The sequence below is a fragment of the Cetorhinus maximus genome, chromosome 2 (assembly GCF_964194155.1).
Source record: "Cetorhinus maximus chromosome 2, sCetMax3.hap1.1, whole genome shotgun sequence".
Taxonomy (NCBI): domain Eukaryota; kingdom Metazoa; phylum Chordata; class Chondrichthyes; order Lamniformes; family Cetorhinidae; genus Cetorhinus; species Cetorhinus maximus.
In genome coordinates this window covers 31,088,320-31,108,871 of record NC_135880.1, presented here as the reverse complement: position 1 = coordinate 31,108,871, position 20,552 = coordinate 31,088,320, and the positions used below count along the sequence as shown (strand labels likewise).

Genomic DNA, 20,552 nt, shown 5'->3' with positions numbered 1-20,552 from the left:
TGATGTTTTCAAGAAGGAGTTAGATATAGCTCTTGGGGCGAAAGGGATCAAAGGATGTGGGGAGAAAGTGGGAGCAGGCTATTGAGTTGGATGATCAGCCATGATCGTAATGAATGGCAGAGCAGGCTCAAAGGGCTGACTGGCCTACTCCTGCTCCTAGTTTCTATGTTTCTATGACACACCCATTAATATCAACAGTTAACATTTTGAGATTTTTTTTAAAATCAAGCACACAAACTAAATGCAGCATGGTGCCATAGTCTTTTCTATTTTACCGTAGAAACTCAAACACTTTGGTCCTCTTCATGGAAACACTGCTTATGATTTAGCACCATATTCTGTAAAATCCTTCCCCTGTCTCTTAACAGCACGATTGTAGTTAATGCTGAGTAAGAACATAACATAAGAACTAGGAGCAGGAGTAGGCATTTTAGCCCCTCGAGCCTGCCTTGCCATTGAGTATGATCATGGCTGATCTCATTTCGGCCTCAACTCCAATTTCCTGCCCTCTCCCCATAACCTTTCAACCCGTTACTAATTAAAAATCTGTCTATCTCCTCCTTAAATTCATTCAGCGTCCTGGCATCCGCTGCACTCTGAGGTAGTGAATTCCACAGATTCACAACCCTTTGAGAAAAGTAATTCCTCCTCACCTCTGATTTAAATCTACCACCCCTTAGCCTAAAACTATGGCCTCTCATTCTAGAATGCCCCACAAGGGGAAACATATGCCCCACGTCTACTTTGTCTATCCCCTTTAACATCTTATATACCTCAATTAGATCTCCCCATATCCTTCTAAACGCTAGCGAGTATAGGCCTAAACTGCTCAATCTCTCCTCAAAAGACAAGCCCCGCATCTCTGGAATCAATCTAGTGAACCTCCTCTGAACCGCCTCCAATGCAGCTACATCCTTCCTCAAGTAAGGGGACCAAAACTGTGCGCAGTACTCCAGGTGCGGTCTCACCAATGCCTTGTACAGTTGCAACGACACGTCCCTATTTTTATACTCTATTCCTTTAGCAATAAATGCCACAATTCCTTTGCCTTCCTTATTACCTGCTGTACCTGCATAGTAGCTTTCAGCAATTCATGCACAAGGACACCCAGATCCCTCTGCACTGAATCATTCTGAAGTTTCTCTCCATTTAAATAATAAGTCGTCTTTTTATTCTTCCGACCAAAATGGATAACCTCACACTTATCCACGTTAAACTCCATCTGCCAAATTTTGGCCCATTCACCTAACCTGTCCATATCCATTTGTAAATTTCTTATTTCTTCATTGCAACTTACTTGCCCACCTATTTTGGTGTCATCTGCAAATTTAGCTATAGTACCTTCTATCCCTGAATCTAAGTCATTAATATAGATTGTAAATAGTTGGGGCCCAAGAACCAAACCCTGTGGCACCCCGCTAGTTACAACTTGCCATCCAGAAAGAGACCTATTTATCCCGACTCTCTGCTTTCTGTTGGGGCACACAACTGGGCAATTGAGCGTTGTGGAATTGGGTCTAGTGTGCATCAGTGAGCAGGGAGTTATGAAAATCTCAGCAACCTGACAACTGTATTTCTTCAGTTACTTATATTTGCTTATCTAGTAATGAAGCAGTTATAGATCTGATGAAAATTTGTTTTGAGGAGATGGAAAACTCAGTCTTCGATATTTATGAACAAATGTTCACATTAACCAAATATCCCTACTGCACGCTGTTAGATATGAGAAATCTACAGATTTTTTTCAGTTTGTATTTCAATATCTAAAATGTAACTGTTAAAGATTGAAATGAAATCTAGTGACATTTGCCAAAATTGCATGCTGGCTTTTACAAAATTGCTGTTGTATTCTGTAGTACCGTGGACAGTATGAGATTATATTAGCACCTGTTAGTCTGAAGGTTGTCATGACCTTCAACAGACATGCCATACAGTGAGAGTTGATTTTGATTGGACCATGTGACGCCAGACCTTTAGGACTCGGTCATTATGGTCATAGCCTACAAACGGGTCACAAGATCCTTTATCCCAGGCGCACTCATAAAACCTTTCAGGTCTGTTCTTGCAGTCTTCTGTTCAGGCCTGCTCAGAGTGACATTTTATTTTGAAAATTAACTTAGGCAAAAAGGTTTGTATCAGATGTAGGTGCAGTTTCTGTTAGATATGAGAGTTGCATACAAGTTGTTGGCTTTGACAATATCACTCCATGTAATGGTTATGTGGCATAAGTGCTACACTATAGAGGAAAAAGAGCCAAAAATTGAAAGTTACTTAGCTAACAACAGGAGTTGCGACATTAGAATTGGGAATCTGCTTGATCAAACAAAGCTGACTTGGATATATATTGAAGGGGAACTTGCCTGCAACTGTATAGTGTTGAATTACAGAGTGAAAATTTCAATAACTCTAAACTTTATTTTATTAATTAGAATTAAAACCTTTTCTTGCTGCAGTAATGTTTAACTACCACCACCTAGAGGTGATCTGGGAACAGAGCTTTGTGTCAGAGTTTTGGTTCATGGACTTAACGCCACTGTCATTTACACAGATTTCCACATTGTACACGTTGTAGAGACAAGGGCAAGGAACCCATTCACATTGCCACAGCGCCGTGCAGCAACCATAGAATTGTATAAAATCTACAACAGAGAAATAAGCCACTCGGTCCAATAGCTGTATTTTATGTCAATTCTTATACTCTATATGGACCTCCTCCAACTCTAATTACCTGTTTCCACTCCACCCATGTTTTCTGGAGAGAGTACAGAGAAGATGTCCAAAAATGCTGCCAGGGCTTAAAAATTGCAGCTATGAGGAAAGATTGGATAGGCTAGCGTTGTTTCCTTAAAACAGAGGAGGCTAAGGGGTGACCTAATTGAGTGTACTAGGTGCTGAAAAGTGAAGTAAATGAGCGGCTAGTTTCTTTTTCATCTTTTCTGATCAACACAGACATGATGGCTGAATGGCCTCTTTCTGTGCTATAACATTTCTATGGCTCTATTGGAATTTAAATGAGAATATTGACAAAATGTCAAATTATAAACCTATAATAATGCCCAGTGCTTAAGAGATATATGGTGACCTCGTCCAAGGGGAGGCCATGATTCTGGGAATGGATGTAGGTATAATGTAGGAAAGGAATTTCAGGTTATTAATATAGTCCATGGTATATTTTATAACTGAGAACAACTGGTGAGGAAAGAGGGGAGGAGAACGTATTAGTTATCAGTGTTGTACAAAAAAAGTTGTATTACAATTCGCAATAGTAAAGCTACCATTTAGACTAAAAGTTTTAATCCTTACTCTGAGTACACAGAAGTTTTCTTGGTATTGCAGTTCATGGCTCTGTTCTAAGATTAGTGAAACAAAATACATGTGTTGGCCATCCCATGCAGTCCCACGTGAATGTGATATGTCGTCATTATGTAACCAAGGCTGTTGCCTAAAATAAGACTGAAGTTGATGTTCAGTAAGAGAAAGCCGATGGTGCATGAAGCAGTACAGCCCATTCTTGCTGGATTGTGTATCTTCTTTCCTATGCTTATTTTGAATGAGAACGTAGAGCACCAGATGCTTCTGAAATAGGACTTTTTGCTTTGTTGCGAAGAAGGCAGGAACACATTGTTTCAGAAGAGCAGGAGGAGGAGAGTGCTGAAGAACAAAATTAATTCTAACCCTATTTATTTTATTCAGAGAAGCAATATAATTTCCATTCTAGGAAAGTAGAAACCAGAAAATATCTGTTGCGTTTTTATTCACTCTACACTGTAAGAGTATAACCAGTCTTGAATCGATCTGGTGAAATTATATGTTGAAAATAACGTCATGGCATTGCATATTGTCTTAAGCATGTAATGTAAAGCTACAAAACTTGTATCCTTGCAGTATTTACTTTCTCCCAAACTCCTTACAAAAATCTGGGACAGTGCTCAGCCTCTCAGCCAAGAGTGGGTCAGATGGAACAGTTGTTAGAGAATTTAAAATTCTGTTGACTTATCCAACCTGTCCAGGTTTCCTACCAGCTATGACATATCAACACATTTGGTTTCAAATTATTAAACTCCAGAAAATATCACATTAGGCTGCATACAAGAGGAAATTAAAAAACTGCTCTTTAGCTTGTAAGGTACCATCATTGACACACTGCAGCTGCCTAGAGGGCAATGCAATAGCAAATAAAATAAAGAAAAACAAACATTGGGACGCCACAACACCAACTTGCAATTATGTACTGCCTTTAATGTACAAAAATGTCCCAAGGTGCTTCAAAGAAGTCTAGAGAAAAGGTGGATCCAAAGAAAGAGTGATGACTAAAGGATTGATGAAAGAGGAGATGGTTTTTAAAGGAGGAGAGGGAAGCACAGAGCTGGGTTTAGGGAAAATGCTGCTTAGGCTGCTGAAGCCATAGATTACTGTGGTAAGGCAAAGGGTAGGGTGGGGTGGCTGAAGGCAAATGAGCGTTTTGGGGAATGGTAGCACTAGAGGAGTTTATAGAAATGGAGAGGGATGAAGGCATATACAGCAATTTAAATACAAGAATGAGAATTTGAAATTCGAGGCATGAAGGAACCAGGAGCCAGTATAGGGTAAGCAAGGATATATGGCGGTGAATGGGCCAGATTTAAAGGATAGGATACAAACAGGATAGAAGCAATGAAGTTTTGGATGAATGGAAGTTTGTGAAGGCTGGCTAGGAAAGCACTGAAATAGTCAAGGCTAGGATTTTGGATTGAGAATGGATGCGGAGATTATAATTGACAGCAGTTAACAGGGATGTGTCTCCTGTACAAACATTCCTAGTTCTTATAGCCTCTTATGGCTTGGAAGTGCATATAAAATGCACCTTGCATTCATCTTTCTCCTCTCTCCTGTTTCCAGTGATACTCTGAAGATACCACTAGCACATTACTCAAATACCTTATTATTTATACCCTTATACATTTCTGTGGATTTACCACTACATTGTGCTTAATGTGACCTATTAGCTTATGCCAACATCCCTTGTTTAAAATCTTGCGACTGGGGAAAGAGTCCTGTGGACAGGAGATCCATTTTTTGCTAGCTATAGACAAAAGAGACCATGGCGTTGTGGTAATGTCACTGGACTAGCAATCCAGATGCTCAGGCTAATGGTCTGGGTCATGAATTCAACTCTACCATGGCAGCTGGTGGAATTTAAGTTCAATTAATAAATCTGGTGTATAAAGCTAGCCTCAGTAATGGTGCCCTTGAAACTATTCTCAATTGTTGCACAAACCCATAAAGGTCTAATGTCCTTTAGGGAAGGAAATCTGCTATCCTTACCTGGTCTGGCCTGCATGTGACTCCAGATCCACAGCAATGTGGTTGACTTTTAACTTCCCTCTGAAATAGCCTAGCAAGCTACTCAGTCCAAGGGCTTTTAGGCACGGCAACAAATGCTGGCCTTGCCAGTGATGCCCACATCCCATGAAAGAATAAAGAAAAAAAGTGAAGGCGTAACTGGATATGGTGGTATAGTGGTTATGGTACTGCTTTGGCAACTTGTGCAACTGAGTAGAATCAGTATGGTAATTTGTGGGCAAATACTAAAAACATGACCACAAAAGCTACTGAACGTCATGAAAGCTCAATTGCGTCAGTAATGTCCCTCCTGTCTGGCCGTAACTGAGTAGTCCAAACTATGTGTTTTACCCTTAATGCTATTTGAGGTAGTACAAATTCTGACAGTAACCCACAAAGAAGGACCACCAATGTCATTTCAGGGTAACTAGGAATGGGCAATGCATGTTGCTTTGCCAGTGCCCCCACATTCTGAGAACAAAATTTTAAAAATGTATAACCTGTGTTCCTGTGCAGTGACCTATGGTATTACTCTCATGAAAGACTGGTGTCCAACCACATCTGTAATTTAGTTGTCCTTATCCTGTCAGCCTACTTGGCGGTGATTAAATTGTGTTCAATCCAAGGAGTATAGATACCTTCTCTTTGTTGCTTTATGAAGGCCAATAACTAGTGCTTAAAGTACACATAATTCTCCTGTAACTTGTAGCATGTCCCTAGAAATGGGAATTAAAATGCTACCTTGTCAATTAAGAATTATTTGCAGATTGTGCCTCAAGTCCACCTCGTAACTAAAACAATTTTAATTTCTGGAAGATTTTGGTGTAACAACACAAAGTTCACTGTTCTCCAGTTGCTTAGTTTGTGATTCAGTTAAAGATAATTAGTTGCTTTAGAGCTGGGATGTGTGCACAAGCATTTAAAGTTTACTACAGAAGTGTAAGTCACATTTTTAATGTGTTCTAAGATTTCATATTCTGGAATGCACTAACTCCCTGTACAGCCTATTTCAGGCAACAGCGCTTCCTCTGGCTTGTGCTTAGCTAGTTATTTCCATTTGACGCCAAAAAATCTGGCAGCAGACATGAACGCTTGTGACATGTACCTTCAGATCCAAAGTGATTTTAACTCTTGGTGTGCTGTGTACTTTAGAATTAAGAACGTGGTTTTAGAGATGATAGAATTAAGTACAATTTGTTTGTAGTTCTAAAATTAATTTCTTGACTGTTCACAGTTTGAAGTTCCAAATAAAAGTTATTCGTTTTGAAATTTGAAGATTGTGAAAGACGAAAATATTGACATTAGAAATAGTTTAATGATATGTAGGCCACTACTGTGCTTTATTGTTTCAGTTCTTCAGATGCCACCCCAACTTTCCTATGTCACAGCCCTTTCCATTTAACTCACGTATTGCTTTGCTTAGGAATCAAAGCAGATGTCTGTGTTTGTCCAGCAAAGCTATATGAGCAGAAACTATTTTCTGTAATAACACACAAAGGGGGTAGAGTTTCTGCCACTTTGTGCTAGCATTATCAGGGCAAAGTAGATGAAATCACCTGAAACAGTGCAAAAGATTGAGTAATCTTAAATTACTTCAAGTTTCTGTCTAAAAGCCATTTTGCTTGAAGCTGGCCCCACTACAAAACGGGTCACGACCTTGGATAGAAATAACAAGCATGGCGAGTTTCCACCAATTGCGGCCTCTTCAAAATGAGCTTGTTTTTGCAGGGCATAGGCACTAGTCAGAATATTTTTAAAATGTTCACATATTATGAAATATTTAATTTACTAAAAAGCTAACTTTTGTACACCAGTGAAACTGGTTAAATTGCTCAGTATAAATGTTTTGTCATTTTCACTAATTTAACATCAGGTTACTCCGGTGGACAACCAGACATTCTTATTAAAAATGCTTTTTTTAATTAAACCCATTTTCAGTAGCATTAATAAGACTGCACCAAATTACCACTCTTGACTACCTCAATGAGTGTGTTTAATGCAAAGGAAATATTGCACTGACTGATTGTGTTGGCCCATGGAAAAATTTATACAAATGTCTTCGCAGATGAGTTTAGGCCAAAACTTGAACCAGAACTTCATTTTGGAAAAGCAGTGCAATTTCAAGCACAGCTGTGCCAGTTTGCCAATTGCACGCAAAGTGGACACTCTAACCCAAATAATTAAGCTTACTTTCTATTAAAGTCTGCATGCATGTATGTTTGACCTGCGCAGGGTGCACTTAGTGGAAGCAGGATAAACTAGCGTTGTGCTTGTGGAGCTAACAAATATAGTAATATAGTAGCTCAGGAAGCTATAGCCTCACTGTGTAATGGCCGAAGCTTTAACATGTATAACTTTCCCCATCAGACCATTATGACCCTGGGGTAAATTTGAAATATTTAGCTGAGAATTTAAAATATTTGACAGACCCTCAAGCCTGCCCAAAGGTAACATGTAAATAAAAGCAAAGCTTGTATTGAGACTACATTTCTTCATTACTGTCAACTCTGTCCAAATTTGTTTTTGAAATAAAAGAATCAGCAATTCTGACCCAGACTTAGGACATTGCTCAGATAGTTATCATATTTTTAAAAAGTTGAATTGCATTGCACATCCAATGATTTATTTGGGAAGTACCACGTAATCATGATTGCTGAGTTTTGATTGCAACACAACTCAATGTAAAGATAATTGTGTTGATGGTTTTAAATTATCAATGCACTCTCAAGTAGTACCCAACCTAATTCGTTCAGGTGAATAAAAATCAACTTCAGGAGAAGGCCCTGTATGAGAACATAAGTACTCATTAGAAGCAGTTCATCAAATCACAAACCTACTTGTGTCAATTTTAAAGATGGCATCAGCTTTTGTTAATGGATAACGAATTAAAGCTCTGCTGAAACCAACTAGATTAAGGAAAGGAAAACAGACGAGTAGTTTAATTTAACTAAATAATTCTTATTTTTACTCTAAAACACTTTGAAGGAAGTTGCTGTAAGAGTATAAAGTGCTGCAGCCCTGTCTTTTTCCATAGTTGGCTCTAGTATTGTATGGTATTTAACACCTCTGCTTATTATTGGTTTGACTTGCATGTAGAAAATGAATTCATTTTATTCCATTTTTCTATATTTATTTACCAGTTGATGAAATTGGCTGTAGCGTTAAATCACTAATGGCATTGCTCTCTACAGATACTAGGTTATTTTTTGGATATACAAACCCTCTGTACTCAGTCAAGAGACTTAATTCTGCTACTTTTTTCATGGTAGCTACTGGATGTGTTCCAACCTGGTATAACATTTGCAGCAAGCTTCTACTATCATAAGATTTGAATAATCATAATTTAACTATATAATATCTATGGCATAGTCATTGTGATTACATGATATATTTTTTAAATTTCTGTGACCCATTGCAGAAAATATTACATTTCTTATTCTAATTCTTGGGCAATTATTTAAAATAAGACCAGATAAATGTACAAGAACATGAAAAGTGGCCAGTGGGAGCATATGAATGGATATGTTAAAGTAGTCTCTCCTGCAAATTATTTATGTATTCTGTGTTGGCCCTGCTAATGACAAAATGCCATTTCCATTGTCTGGGCCTGATTGCACTCCTCTATTGTCCTACTGATTTTGGTCTCAACCTCCTACTCCCAATACCACCTTCTAGGTCATTAATAAAGACCGTGAAGAATAGCAGGCCTAGGACCAATACTGGGGATACTACTAATAATATGTCACCAAGCTGAGCCATATCCATTAACTGCTTCTTTCTGATTGTGGAATTGGAACCAATTCCTGATTCAGCATTTCAAATTTCCTCAAGAACTTGAGAACATAAGAAATAGGAGTAGGCCATTTGGCCCATCAAAGCCTGCTGTGCTGTTTTGTAAGATCATGACTCATTCCAGACCTCAACTCTATTTTTCAATCCAATCCTTGATTCCCCTGAGAATCCAAAAATATATCCACCTCTGCCTTGAATATATTCAATGACTGAGCAGGCACAGCCCTCAGGAGTAGAGAATTCCAAAGGAATCAGAACCCTATTAAGCGAAGAAATTTCTCCTCATCTTGGTCCGAAATGGCTGTCCCCCTTCCCTGAGACTACACCCCCTAGACTCTGCAGTCAGGTGAAACAGTCTCTCAGCATCTAAACTATCGAGCCCCCCTAGAATCTTACATTTCAATGAGATCACCTCTTATGCTCCTAAACTCCAGAGAAGTTTAGGAAGCCCATTCTACTCAATCTCTCCTCAAAGGACAACCCTCTCATCCGTTGAATAAATCTAGTAAACCTTTGCTCTCCCTCTAATGTCAAGTATACCCTTCTTCGAATGTGGAAACCAAAATTGTACACGGTGCTCCAGGTGTGGTCTCACCAAAGCCCTGTACAATTGCAGCAAGGCTTCTTTACTTTCATACTCCAACTCCCTTGCAATAAAGACCGATATTTGCTTTCCTCAGTGCTTGCTGTATCTACATATTCATTTTTCTGTTTTATGTACAAGGACATCCAAATCCCTCTGAACACCAACATTTAATACAAAAACAGAATTACCTGGAAAAACTCAGCAGGTCTGGCAGCATCAGCGGAGAAGAAAAGAGTTGACGTTTCGAGTCCTTATGACCCTTCAACAGAACTGAGTAAAGTTAGGAGAGGGGTGAAATATAAGCTGGCTTAAGGTGGGGGGTGGGGTGGGGGGAGAGAAGTTGGGGGGGGTGGGTGGTAGTAGGGACAAGCAAGCAGTGATAGGAGAAGATAATCAAAAGATGTCACAGACATAGGAACAAAGACGTGTTAAAGGTGGTGATATTATCTAAGAGAATGTGCTAATTAAGAATGGATGGCAGGACACTCAAGGTACAGCTCTAGTGGGGGTGGGGTGGAAAGACTGACCGGGCATTACAGGTATAGATTTAAAAATAATGGAAATAGGTGGGAAAAGAAAAATCTATATAAATTATTGGAAAAAACAAAAGGGAGGGGGAAGAAACAGAAAGGGGGTGGGGATGGGGGAGGGAGTTCAAGATCTAAAGTTGTTGAATTCAATATTCAGTCCGGAAGGCTGTAAAGTGCCTAGTCGGAAGATGAGGTGCTGTTCCTTCAGTTTGCGTTGGGCTTCACTGGAACAATGCAGCAAGCCAAGGACAGACATGTGGGCAAGAGAGCAGGGTGGAGTGTTAAAATGGCAAGCGACAGGGAGGTTTGGGTCTTTCTTGCGGACAGACCGCAGGTGTTCTGCAAAACGGTCGCCCAGTTTATGTTTGGTCTCTCCAATGTAGAGGAGACCGCATTGGGAGCAACGAATGCAGTAGACTAAGTTAGGGGAAATGCAAGTGAAATGCTGCTTCACTTGAAAGGAGTGTTTGGGCCCTTGGACGGTGAGGAGAGAGGAAGTGAAGGGGCAGGTGTTGCATCTTCTGCGTGGGCATGGGGAGGTGCCGTAGGTGGGGGTTGAGGAGTAGGGGGTGATGGAGGAGTGGACCAGGTTGTCCCGGAGGGAACTATCCCTACGGAATGCCGCCGGGGAGGGTGAAGGGAAGATGTGTTTGGTGGTGGCATCATGCTGGAGTTGGCGGAAATGGCGGATCCTTTGAATGCGGAAGCTGGTGGGGTGATAAGTGAGGACAAGGGGGACCCTATCGTGTTTCTGGGAGGGAGGAGAAGGCGTGAGGGCGGATGCGTGGGAGATGGGCCGGACACGGTTGAGGGCCCTGTCAACGACCATGGGTGGAAAACCTCGGTAATTCTGTTTTTGTTTTGGATTTCCAGCATCCGCAGTATTTTTTTGTTTTTACCAATTAATAGTTCTTCCCACTTAAAAGCATTGGAAACCCTATTTCTGACCCCGATCAGACGAAAATAATGCACAGTTACCTTCCTCTGATTTTTCTGAGTGATCTTCCAATGGAGGATCCTTTACATCTGACCCGGTGCAGCAAACCTGGTAGAGCACAGTGCGGAGAATCAGTGCAGAAGCCACGTCCACTTTTTACAGCACTAACTGCAGTATTTTGGTAAGCAGAATTTAAATGTCCCAATGCTGCTTTGAAAATAGCTATGGAGAGGAGGTAAGAGGTTAGGGTAGCAGGTGGGTGAGGTGGGGGAAGCGGATATGGTGGCAGGTAGGTGAGGTGGGCGAAGCAGGTAGTGTGGCAGATGGGTGAGTGGGTTGGGGGGGGAATTAAGTGTCAAGTGGCAGAGGCTAGTCAGGTCAGGCCTGGATCTAGTCAGGGGGGTTGCCGTGGGTTGAGGAGGTTGGGGGTCAGTGGGGTGAGTGATTGGGAGGTCAGCTGTATAGTTACCCAGGTGTTAGACTAGGTTTTTTCTTGTCTAGCATTTCGTGGAGATTGATCCAGATAGCAAGTCAGAACCATCTGAACGTAACTCAAGAGTTGGAGACTTTTTCAGAAGGTCCCAGGGAGCAGGGGAATTGCCCATCGGAAGTTCAAACTTCCCAGGCAATTGCTACAGAGTCCTTGCATTAAAGACAGGACGATTTGGGGCATTCTTTTCTATTCTTCCTGCCAAATTGAATAACCTCACAGTTCCCTTTATTTTACTCCATCTGCTGCTTTGCCCATTCACTTGACCTATCCATATCCGTTTGTTAACTCAGCATCCCCCTCACAGCTTACTTTCCCACCTAGCTTTGTTTTATTTATTCTTTATGATTAATCTTTACTTTTATGAGAATATGGACCTCATCTTTAAAATTGTTTCCATGAGACAAGGTAGCCACTGGAACCAATATGGTGTTGACTAATTGCTGTGGGAATTCAAGAACTGGCCCTCTAGTGAACATTTTAATGTATGTCATAAACCATTTAATCTGTTGTCAAACATTTCAACTTTTTGGTTTTTGCTCTTTGTTAAAATTTAAATACACCTTAGCTGATGTCCGTTCTATGACAATATGTCACTTTCAATTCTCAAGAATTGATATAGGTGGAATCACAGCAGTAATATTAATAGTTTTAACAACAGTTTTGTGCCATTCTAGTAATTCTATTCATTATTATAATGGAACAATATGTTGCATGTTCTGTGAAATGAAAAGTGTTTGTATTAAACTTGACTACCGTTCTGAAAACTGCAGGCTTTTCTGAAGAGATTGGAGGCAGTGAAACCAACTAAGGAGCTGAGGCGCTCTAATCAGCTGATGGATTACCAGCGACAAATGTCATTCATGGAGTCATCTTATTCACAGCGAAGCAGGCCATCAACAAGTGGGAACATATCACGTTTGTATATTTAAATCGCACACTAGAGTAACATCATCTGTAGTGGCATTCCATATACACTTACTGTTCTTTGATAATTGATAATGGTGCTGGAAAGAGATATGTTGCCGTAGCTTTTTGTCTTGTGTACATTAGGACAGATGCAAGAATGCCAAATTTCAAATGATCACAACAATTTATACTACAGGAGAAAAGGGTGCTGATTGGTTGGTAAGTCGACTCTGATTGGCTGAGGTATTGCCATGGAGAATGCAACAGGGAACTGTTGACTCTGCAAGCTTCTGGGAATTCGAAAAAGGCCCAAGGCTCGAACATATTCCTTTTGCTTGCAGAGAACAGGTCCCTGTGTATGAATGCATGTCTCTTCTAGTAAACATGAATGAGCCATGTTATGAGCTCGACTGATTATCTTAATTGATTCTTAGTGTAGCTCTTAGAGCACTCAGGTTTCTTTAGCAAGTGCTGCCCAATCAGGAAATCGCATCTAACAATAGTAGTTTTGTTTTGAGTTTTGCAAGTGTAGGATGATTGAGTACAGTCTGTTCTATCTATTACGATCAACCGAAGGAATAGGCTGTTTGATTCAATCAGCCAATCGTTGTGACGTATGGCCTATATACCTGGCGTTGCACTGGCACTGAAATTCATACACAATGTTGCTCAATTGTGTAGTAGGCAGAATGTCTTTTTGGATTGATGGCAGCGTCTTGTTATTGGAAAACTCGCATAAACACTGCATAGTAACAATGTGAAACAGCTTACTTAACCTGTTCAAATTTTTTGAGATATTTAGCCTTTCCAGGGTAATTTGAGATAAACTGGGCACTTCTCATGTCTAGAAGTGGCAGTCTTGGTGAATTTGCGTGTTACACAGCAATCAATGATGAATGGAATACTCAGTAAGAACTGGCTGTAGTAATTCACTCAATGCACGTATGGGCTGCCGGAGACACACACAAGTAATGTCCCATTCTGCCCCATTTTTTATCAATGACCAGTTCTGCACAGCATGAATTGGTCAGTTCTTAGTGAGTTTTCCATTTACACAATAAAGGATTCCTTCACCTTTGCAAAGACTATACGTGACCAACATATTGATAGCAATGTCTTGTCTATGTGCTCATTCGACCTTGTGGGCTTATTTATGAATGTGCTGCTGAAGGAAGCCATCGACATTTGCACCACGTCATTAGATCATGGCAATATAGACGTGCCACCATTTTCTGAATCTATTTATTGAACTTATGAACTTAGCAACTTATGTGGTTGAGTTCAGTTTTAATGTGACCACGTGTGCCCAAATAGATGGTGCAGCCATGGGATCCCCTCTAGGTCCAATGCTGGCTAACATTTTTGTCAGTTTCCATGGGAAACGCATTTTGATGGATTGAGCCTAGGTGATATGTTCATGATCTTTGAATCTGCAGCTGCATGTAAGGATTTCTTTATACACCTTAATACGCTCCACCCCATGCTTAAATTCACTTTTGAGATGGAGCAGTCTAACACTCCCTTTGCCTAGTCGAGAAATCCCCAAATTAGTTCTCCACTACTGTCTACCACAAGCCTACCTTCACTGTCAATATACAATCCCAATATGCATTGGGATTGTTTTGGCTCCACGCGCTGTAACATTGTCCTTATCAGAAATCATGTGAATGGCACCCTGGCAATTTTCTCACCTTGCAAACTTAACAAAGAAATAGAGCGCATCAAACCTATCCTGCAGGATAGTGGCTATCCTGATCAGATCATTGCTGTGTATTGTGCAAACATGCAAATGAGCCTAAGGCTGCCAGATTCGGACCTGAAAAGTGCCTGGTCTACCTCAAATTACTCTGGAAAGGCTAAGTATCTCAAAAAATTGAACAACAGGCGAAGCAAGCTGTATCACGTTGCTGCTGTGCAGTGGATATGCGAGTGGTATTTTCCGCTACAGGATGCTGTTTGTCCAAAAAGACCTTCTGCCTACCTCACAATTGAGCAATGCTGTGCATGAATTTCGGTGCCATTGCAATGCCAGATATGTGGGCCATACCTCCAAACGATTCACTGATTGAATCAAACAGCATGTTCCTTCGGTTGTTCATAATAGACAGAATACAGACTGTACTGAACCAGCCTGTGCTTGGAAAACCCAAAACAAAAACATGTACTGTTAAATGTGATTCTGTGTTTGGGCAGCACTTGCCAGACAATCCGCAGTACAGTAATAGCCAATTAATATAATCAGTTGAGCTTGTGACGTGGCTCATTACGCTTGCTAGAAGAGACATACATTCATACCAAAACAAAAGGAATATGTTCAAGCCTTGCACCTTTTTTTGGATTACCCAGGAGCTTGGGGAGTGGAAAGGTCCCTGTGGCTTTCTCCATGGCAATGCCTTGGCCAATCAGAGTCAACCTGCCAACCAATCAGGATCCTTTTCTCCTGTAGTATAAATTATTGTGACCTTTTGAAATTTGGCATTCTTGCGTTTGTCCTGATGAGTGCACGATGCAAAGCTTTGGCAACATATCTCTCTTTTCAGCAATATTCAAGTTCTGTACTACCAAGTGACTGTTTGATAATGAAATGCTTCCTTTCTCCACCCTCAAACATTCTGTGTTTACTGTACCACAGTTAGCAAGAGAATTAATACAACTTTTTTTTAAACAAAGCAAAAGATCAAAACTAAGAACAATACACATTATACAGAATAAATCATGATCAAGCATTATCACTAAATAAAAAATATGTTGGGTCACTTTGGTACTTGTGTTCCTTGAGATAGATGCATGTTTGCAGCACACAGGAACAATACAACTGGATAGCTTTGCAGGGCCATGCAAGACAAGGGGAATATGTGCCCATTTAAAACAGACAAGACTATAATGGACAGTAAAGACATAGGCCTGTTAAATTTTTATTTATCTATTTTTCTACTGGGGAAAGAGTTTAAAATAAAAAGCAGTGATGGGGAATTGAAAATAAGCCAGGTGGGGGGTAGGTTTTAGTGAATTTAATGTAAGTTTTTAAAAATTGTGTTAGATAAAATCATGGTGCTTGAGACAAATTCCCAAGACCTAATGGTTTCCCTTCCAAGGAATTAAAATAAATGTGTAAGGAAATTATAGCCATGTTTGTCACAATCTTTCAACGTTCCCTCAATTTAGGAATCATGCCTTTGAATTGAAAATTTGCATTATTTTATAAGGGCTTGAGGGAGAAGCCAGGTAACTACAGATCAGTCAGTTTACCATTAGTTGTGGGGAAGTAATTCAAATTTTATCAAGGACAGAGTGACTGAGCACTTGGACAAATATGAACTGATGATTAAAGGGTGTCAGCATGGATTTGTAAAGGGTGGCCATGTCTTACACATCTTGTTGAGTTTTTCATGAAAGTCACACATGGTCAATAGGGAAGCGTGAAGGAATGTATTTTGGAAGTAAAAATGAGGAGAGGCAATTTTTGCGAAATGGTCTACAAGTTTAAGCAGAGTTGCAGAAATAGACCGAACTAACCCTCCCGAAACAACCCCCCGCCAACTACCCTCCCAAGCACCCCATGACCCGACCTGAATAGCGCCCCCCACCCGAACCAACTACCGCACCCCGCATCAGACCTGACTACTCCTCCCAAACTGACAGGACTACCCTCCAGACCTAATTACCCACTCACCCACATATGCACTTCACCCACTCTACCTACCCCACCCACCCACACCCCTACCTACCCATTTACTCACTCACCCACTCACTCATCCATTCGTTAACATTCAGACTGGATCTTTTAACTTATCATACGGCAGCTAGTGCTGTAAAAAGGGGGCGTGCTCTGACTTCCCCTGACCCTACTCTGCTCCGATGGAGTTCCCCTGTGATCCCAGAAGAAATGTGCAGCAGTGTTGGGTCGGGGGAATTTTCGAGCGCAGTGGCTGTCCGACCATCATTGTGCTGCTCGGAGGACCCAGGCCATGGAGTACAGAAGGAAGGAAGTTATGTTAAACCTTCATAAATCACTAGTAGGTCTCTAATTGGAGTTGCAGCATTGTGCCCTATTCTTGGCACCACATTTTAGGAAGGAAGTCAGAGCCTTCGAGAACCTGCAGAGGAGATTTACTAGAATACCAAGGCTGAGGGACTTCAGCCATATAGAGATACTTGGAGAAGCTGGGACTGTTCTGAAACCATTTCCACTGGCAGAAGTGTCAGTAACCAGAGAACACATTTAAGATAAGTGACAAAAAAATTAGAGGTGAGATGAGAAACCCTGCTTCTCTTGTTTGAGATTCTCATATTCGGCAAGAAACAAAATAGGTAGGATGTCCTGCATTGTGCCAAGCTTTTGAAACCTGACGCAGACTTCCATTAGATAGCAAGTTCACTTCCATGGCATATCATCAAATAGAAATGAACTGTTAATGGAAGTTAATGCCTCCCTCACTTTGTATATCCAGCAGTTGGATTTGGAGTGATGCTGGAAGCGGCATTGCAGATATGCCCAGCAGCTACCAATCCCCTCAGTTGGAGTTGAAGTTGTACAAGTATGCAAAGGATAAAATGGATCAAAACAAACTCCAAAGTTAAAAATCATTGTATTCTATTTTAGCATTCATCTGATGCTACTTTTTAATACACATTTTCTCTTTACTCTAGGACATAGTTCAAGATCATCCAGCCGCAAGAATATTCATCCAGTGTCTAATTCAAGTGCCTGAGATTCAGCCAAATCATCCAAACCTCTTGTGCAGCCTAGTCATAAATGTTTAACTGAACTTAGCTATTTGCTATTGTTAAGTGACTTGTGTTCTGAGGCCACATACTGTATGTTTAAAACCATTCTTAAACTGTATTTTAAACATAAACCGAGCTTCAATATTTCTGTCAAGTTGAGGTGTGTTTTATAAGTGTACAATGTGATGTGATATATCTGCTAATAAGTTTTGTATAGTAATTGACATGGTTCTGAGCATTTTTATAATTGAGCATTAATTTGAATAATTAGCCCAATATTATTTCTAATAAAGTGTGAAATTTACAGTACTTCAGTTTTTTTTGGAAAACATTGTTTGTAATAGAGCATAGTGTTATGCACAGTTGAAACATTTTAAATTGATCTAAGACTTGATTGCATATGCAATTATTCCCAATTGTGCTCTACTGTACTGACTTTCAGCAGGCAAAATTATCTTGTGAATAATAATTGGAGGTGTTAATTTAAACTATGATATAATGGTGTGGTGGACGTTGGGCCTGGGGTTCAATTTGTGCTTCTACAGATTGAGCAGGTTGGACTGTTCTTGCTAAACAATATATTCACAGAATTGTGACAACACAGAGGGAGGCCATTCAGCCCATCGTGTCTGCCACACTCTGAGCAAATCACGTAGTGCCATTCCCCAGCCTTCTCCATGTAACCCTGCACATTCTTCCTATTCAGGTAACAGACTAATTCCCCCTTTGAATACCTCAATTGAACCTGCCTCCTCCACAGTCAGGCAGACGTTAGCCATTTGCTGTGTGAAAAAGTTTTTGTCATGTCGCTTTTGTTTCTTTTGCCAATTACTTTAAATCTGTGCCCTCTTGTTCATGATCCTTTCATAAGTGGGAACAGTTTCTCTCTGCCTACTCTGTTCGGACCTCTCATGATTTTGAATACCTCTATCAAGTCTCTTCTGTCAAATCTGCTTTCAGCCTTCTCTTCAAGGAAAACAGTGTTATCCAGCCTATCATCATAACTGAAGCTCATCTCTGGAGCCATTCTCATGAATCTTTTATGCACTCTCGTCAATGTCTTCACACCCTTCTTAAAGTGCGGTGCCCAGATCTGGACGCAGTACTTCAGCTGAGGCCGAACTAGCAAATTATACAATTTCAACATAACCTCTTTGCTCTTGTACTCTATGCCCCTGTTAATAAAGCCCAGGATACTGTATACTTTACTAACCGCGCTCTCAACCTGTCCTCCCACCTTCAATGATTTAGACACATATACATGCAGGTCTCTCTGCACCTGCACCCCATTTAGAGGTTACCCTTTATTTTATATTGTGTCTCCATGTCCTTCCTATCAAAATTAATCACTTCACGTTTTTCCACATTGGACTTCATCTGCCACTTGTCCGTTCATTCCACCAACTTGTCTATGTCCTTTTGAAGTTCTACACTATCCTCCTCTCAGTTCACAATACTTAAGTTCCATTGCATCTGCAAATTTTGAAATTGTGCCCTATACGTCAGGGCCCAAGTCATTAATGTATATAAGGAAGAGCAAGGGTCCCAACACTGACCCTACAAGCCTTGCTCCAGCCCGAAAAGCATCTCTTAACCACTGGTCTCTGTTTACTATCACTCAGTCAATTTCATATCCAGGTTGCTACTGTCTCTTTTATTCCATGAACTATAATTTTGTTCACAAGTCTGTTGTGCGGCACTGTATCAAATGCCTTTTGGAAGTCCATGTATACCACATCAACAGCATTGCCTTCATCAACCCTCTCTGTTACATGTTAACAAAACTCCAAGTTAGTTAAACGTGGTTTTCCCTTAACAAATCCGTGCTGGCTTTCCTTAATTAACCCGCATTTGTCCATATAACTATTAATTTTGTCCAAACATTTTTCCAAACCTCATGCAGACAGCTCCACATTGATGTGCCAATTATGAGATTAGTATCAGTATATGAATGAGATTATGGCTCAGGTGATAAATGTACAATTGAAGAAAATGAACTTTGTAATATGTACAAACTGAGGATGTGGACCAAAGCAGCAAGGCAGAGGTCTGACGTTTGTGCTGGAGGGGAATGTTTCTGAGGCACTTGATGCTGATCTTGGATGTTGTAGCCAGAGTCAATCAGCCAGACTTGTGGTCTGGCCAATGACCAACTGCACATTGGAGACTTTGAGGGTGGGAACATTCATGGTCAACTTTATATAAGTAACATACAGCAAGAATTACAAATCCCATGAAGGGTCATCATGACCCGAAACATTAACTCTTTCTTTCCATAGATGTTGCCTGACCTGAGTGTTTCCAGCATTTTCTGTTTTTATTACAAACCCCATGTTGGGAGTTGGTGAATTTGACATTTCAGTGCAGTACTGAAAAGAGTGGTTGGAGATGTCATTCCATGGTTGAGATGTTAACCTGCCTGTTCAGGTGGATGGTAAACATCCTCTTTTTCTATAATAAAGTAATAAATAGCAATTGTACATTTCATGTTTAAATCTATAGCTTTGATAATGTTTCCCTCTTTGATCAGACAGCAGTTTATCTGTTTTTTTGAAACTAATCAGTCTTAAGATTTACCTGGTTTGGGATATTGTTTTTAATGAATTGCCAGAAGTCTTCTGATTTGTTAGCAATCTTCTCATTTCTGGTGAACATTATTGTACAATACCAGGAGAAACTAGGGTCAAAAATCTCGTGTCAGGAAATTGCTAGCATCTATGATTAAGGATAGGGTAACTGAACACCTTAAGCTATCAACTGATCAGAGAGCCAGCATGGATTTGTAAGAGGTGGGTCATGCCTGACAAACCTGATTGAATTTTTTGAAGAAGTGACTAAATTAGTGGACAGGGATGTCTGTGGATGTTTTTATATGGACTTCCAGAAGGCATTTGATAAAGTTTCTCATAAGAAACTATTAGCTAAAGTTGAAGCTTATGGAATGGAAGTCAAACTATTGACCTGACTACAGAGAGAACGGAAAATGGGCCGGTACTCTAATTGGCAGGATGTGACTACTGGTCCCCTACAAGAATCTGTGTTGGAGCCCCAATTGTTCACTGTATTTATTAACAACTTGGATACAAGGCCTTCTATCCCATCATCTAAGTCTGCTGATTACACAGATAGACGATATTGTTAGCAATGTAGACGGAAGCTTAAATTACAAAGCGGTATTGATAAATTAAGTGAATGGGCAAAACTGTCAAATGGATTTCAATGTAAGCAAAATTGAGCTCATCCACTTTGCTGTACTCC

At 40.4% G+C, this 20,552-nt stretch overlaps 1 protein-coding gene and 1 pseudogene across 4 annotated transcripts in view; one reads left to right on the top strand and one right to left on the bottom strand.

Annotated features, from left to right (window-relative positions):
• The window catches only part of cfap97 (cilia and flagella associated protein 97), a 35,809-nt gene extending 18,206 nt beyond the window's left edge, over positions 1-17,603 (top strand). For all 3 annotated transcript variants that reach the window (XM_078562288.1, XM_078562307.1, XM_078562298.1), the window contains exons 3-4: positions 12,431-12,560; positions 17,217-17,603. In XM_078562288.1, coding sequence (XP_078418414.1) covers positions 12,431-12,560; positions 17,217-17,278 — 192 coding nt within the window. In that variant the 3' untranslated portion in view covers positions 17,279-17,603. The remainder of the gene's footprint in view (positions 1-12,430; positions 12,561-17,216) is intronic.
• The window catches only part of LOC144693029 (cytochrome c oxidase subunit 7C, mitochondrial pseudogene), a 93,109-nt pseudogene that overhangs the window by 18,928 nt on the left and 53,629 nt on the right, over positions 1-20,552 (bottom strand). The window lies entirely within an intron of this gene.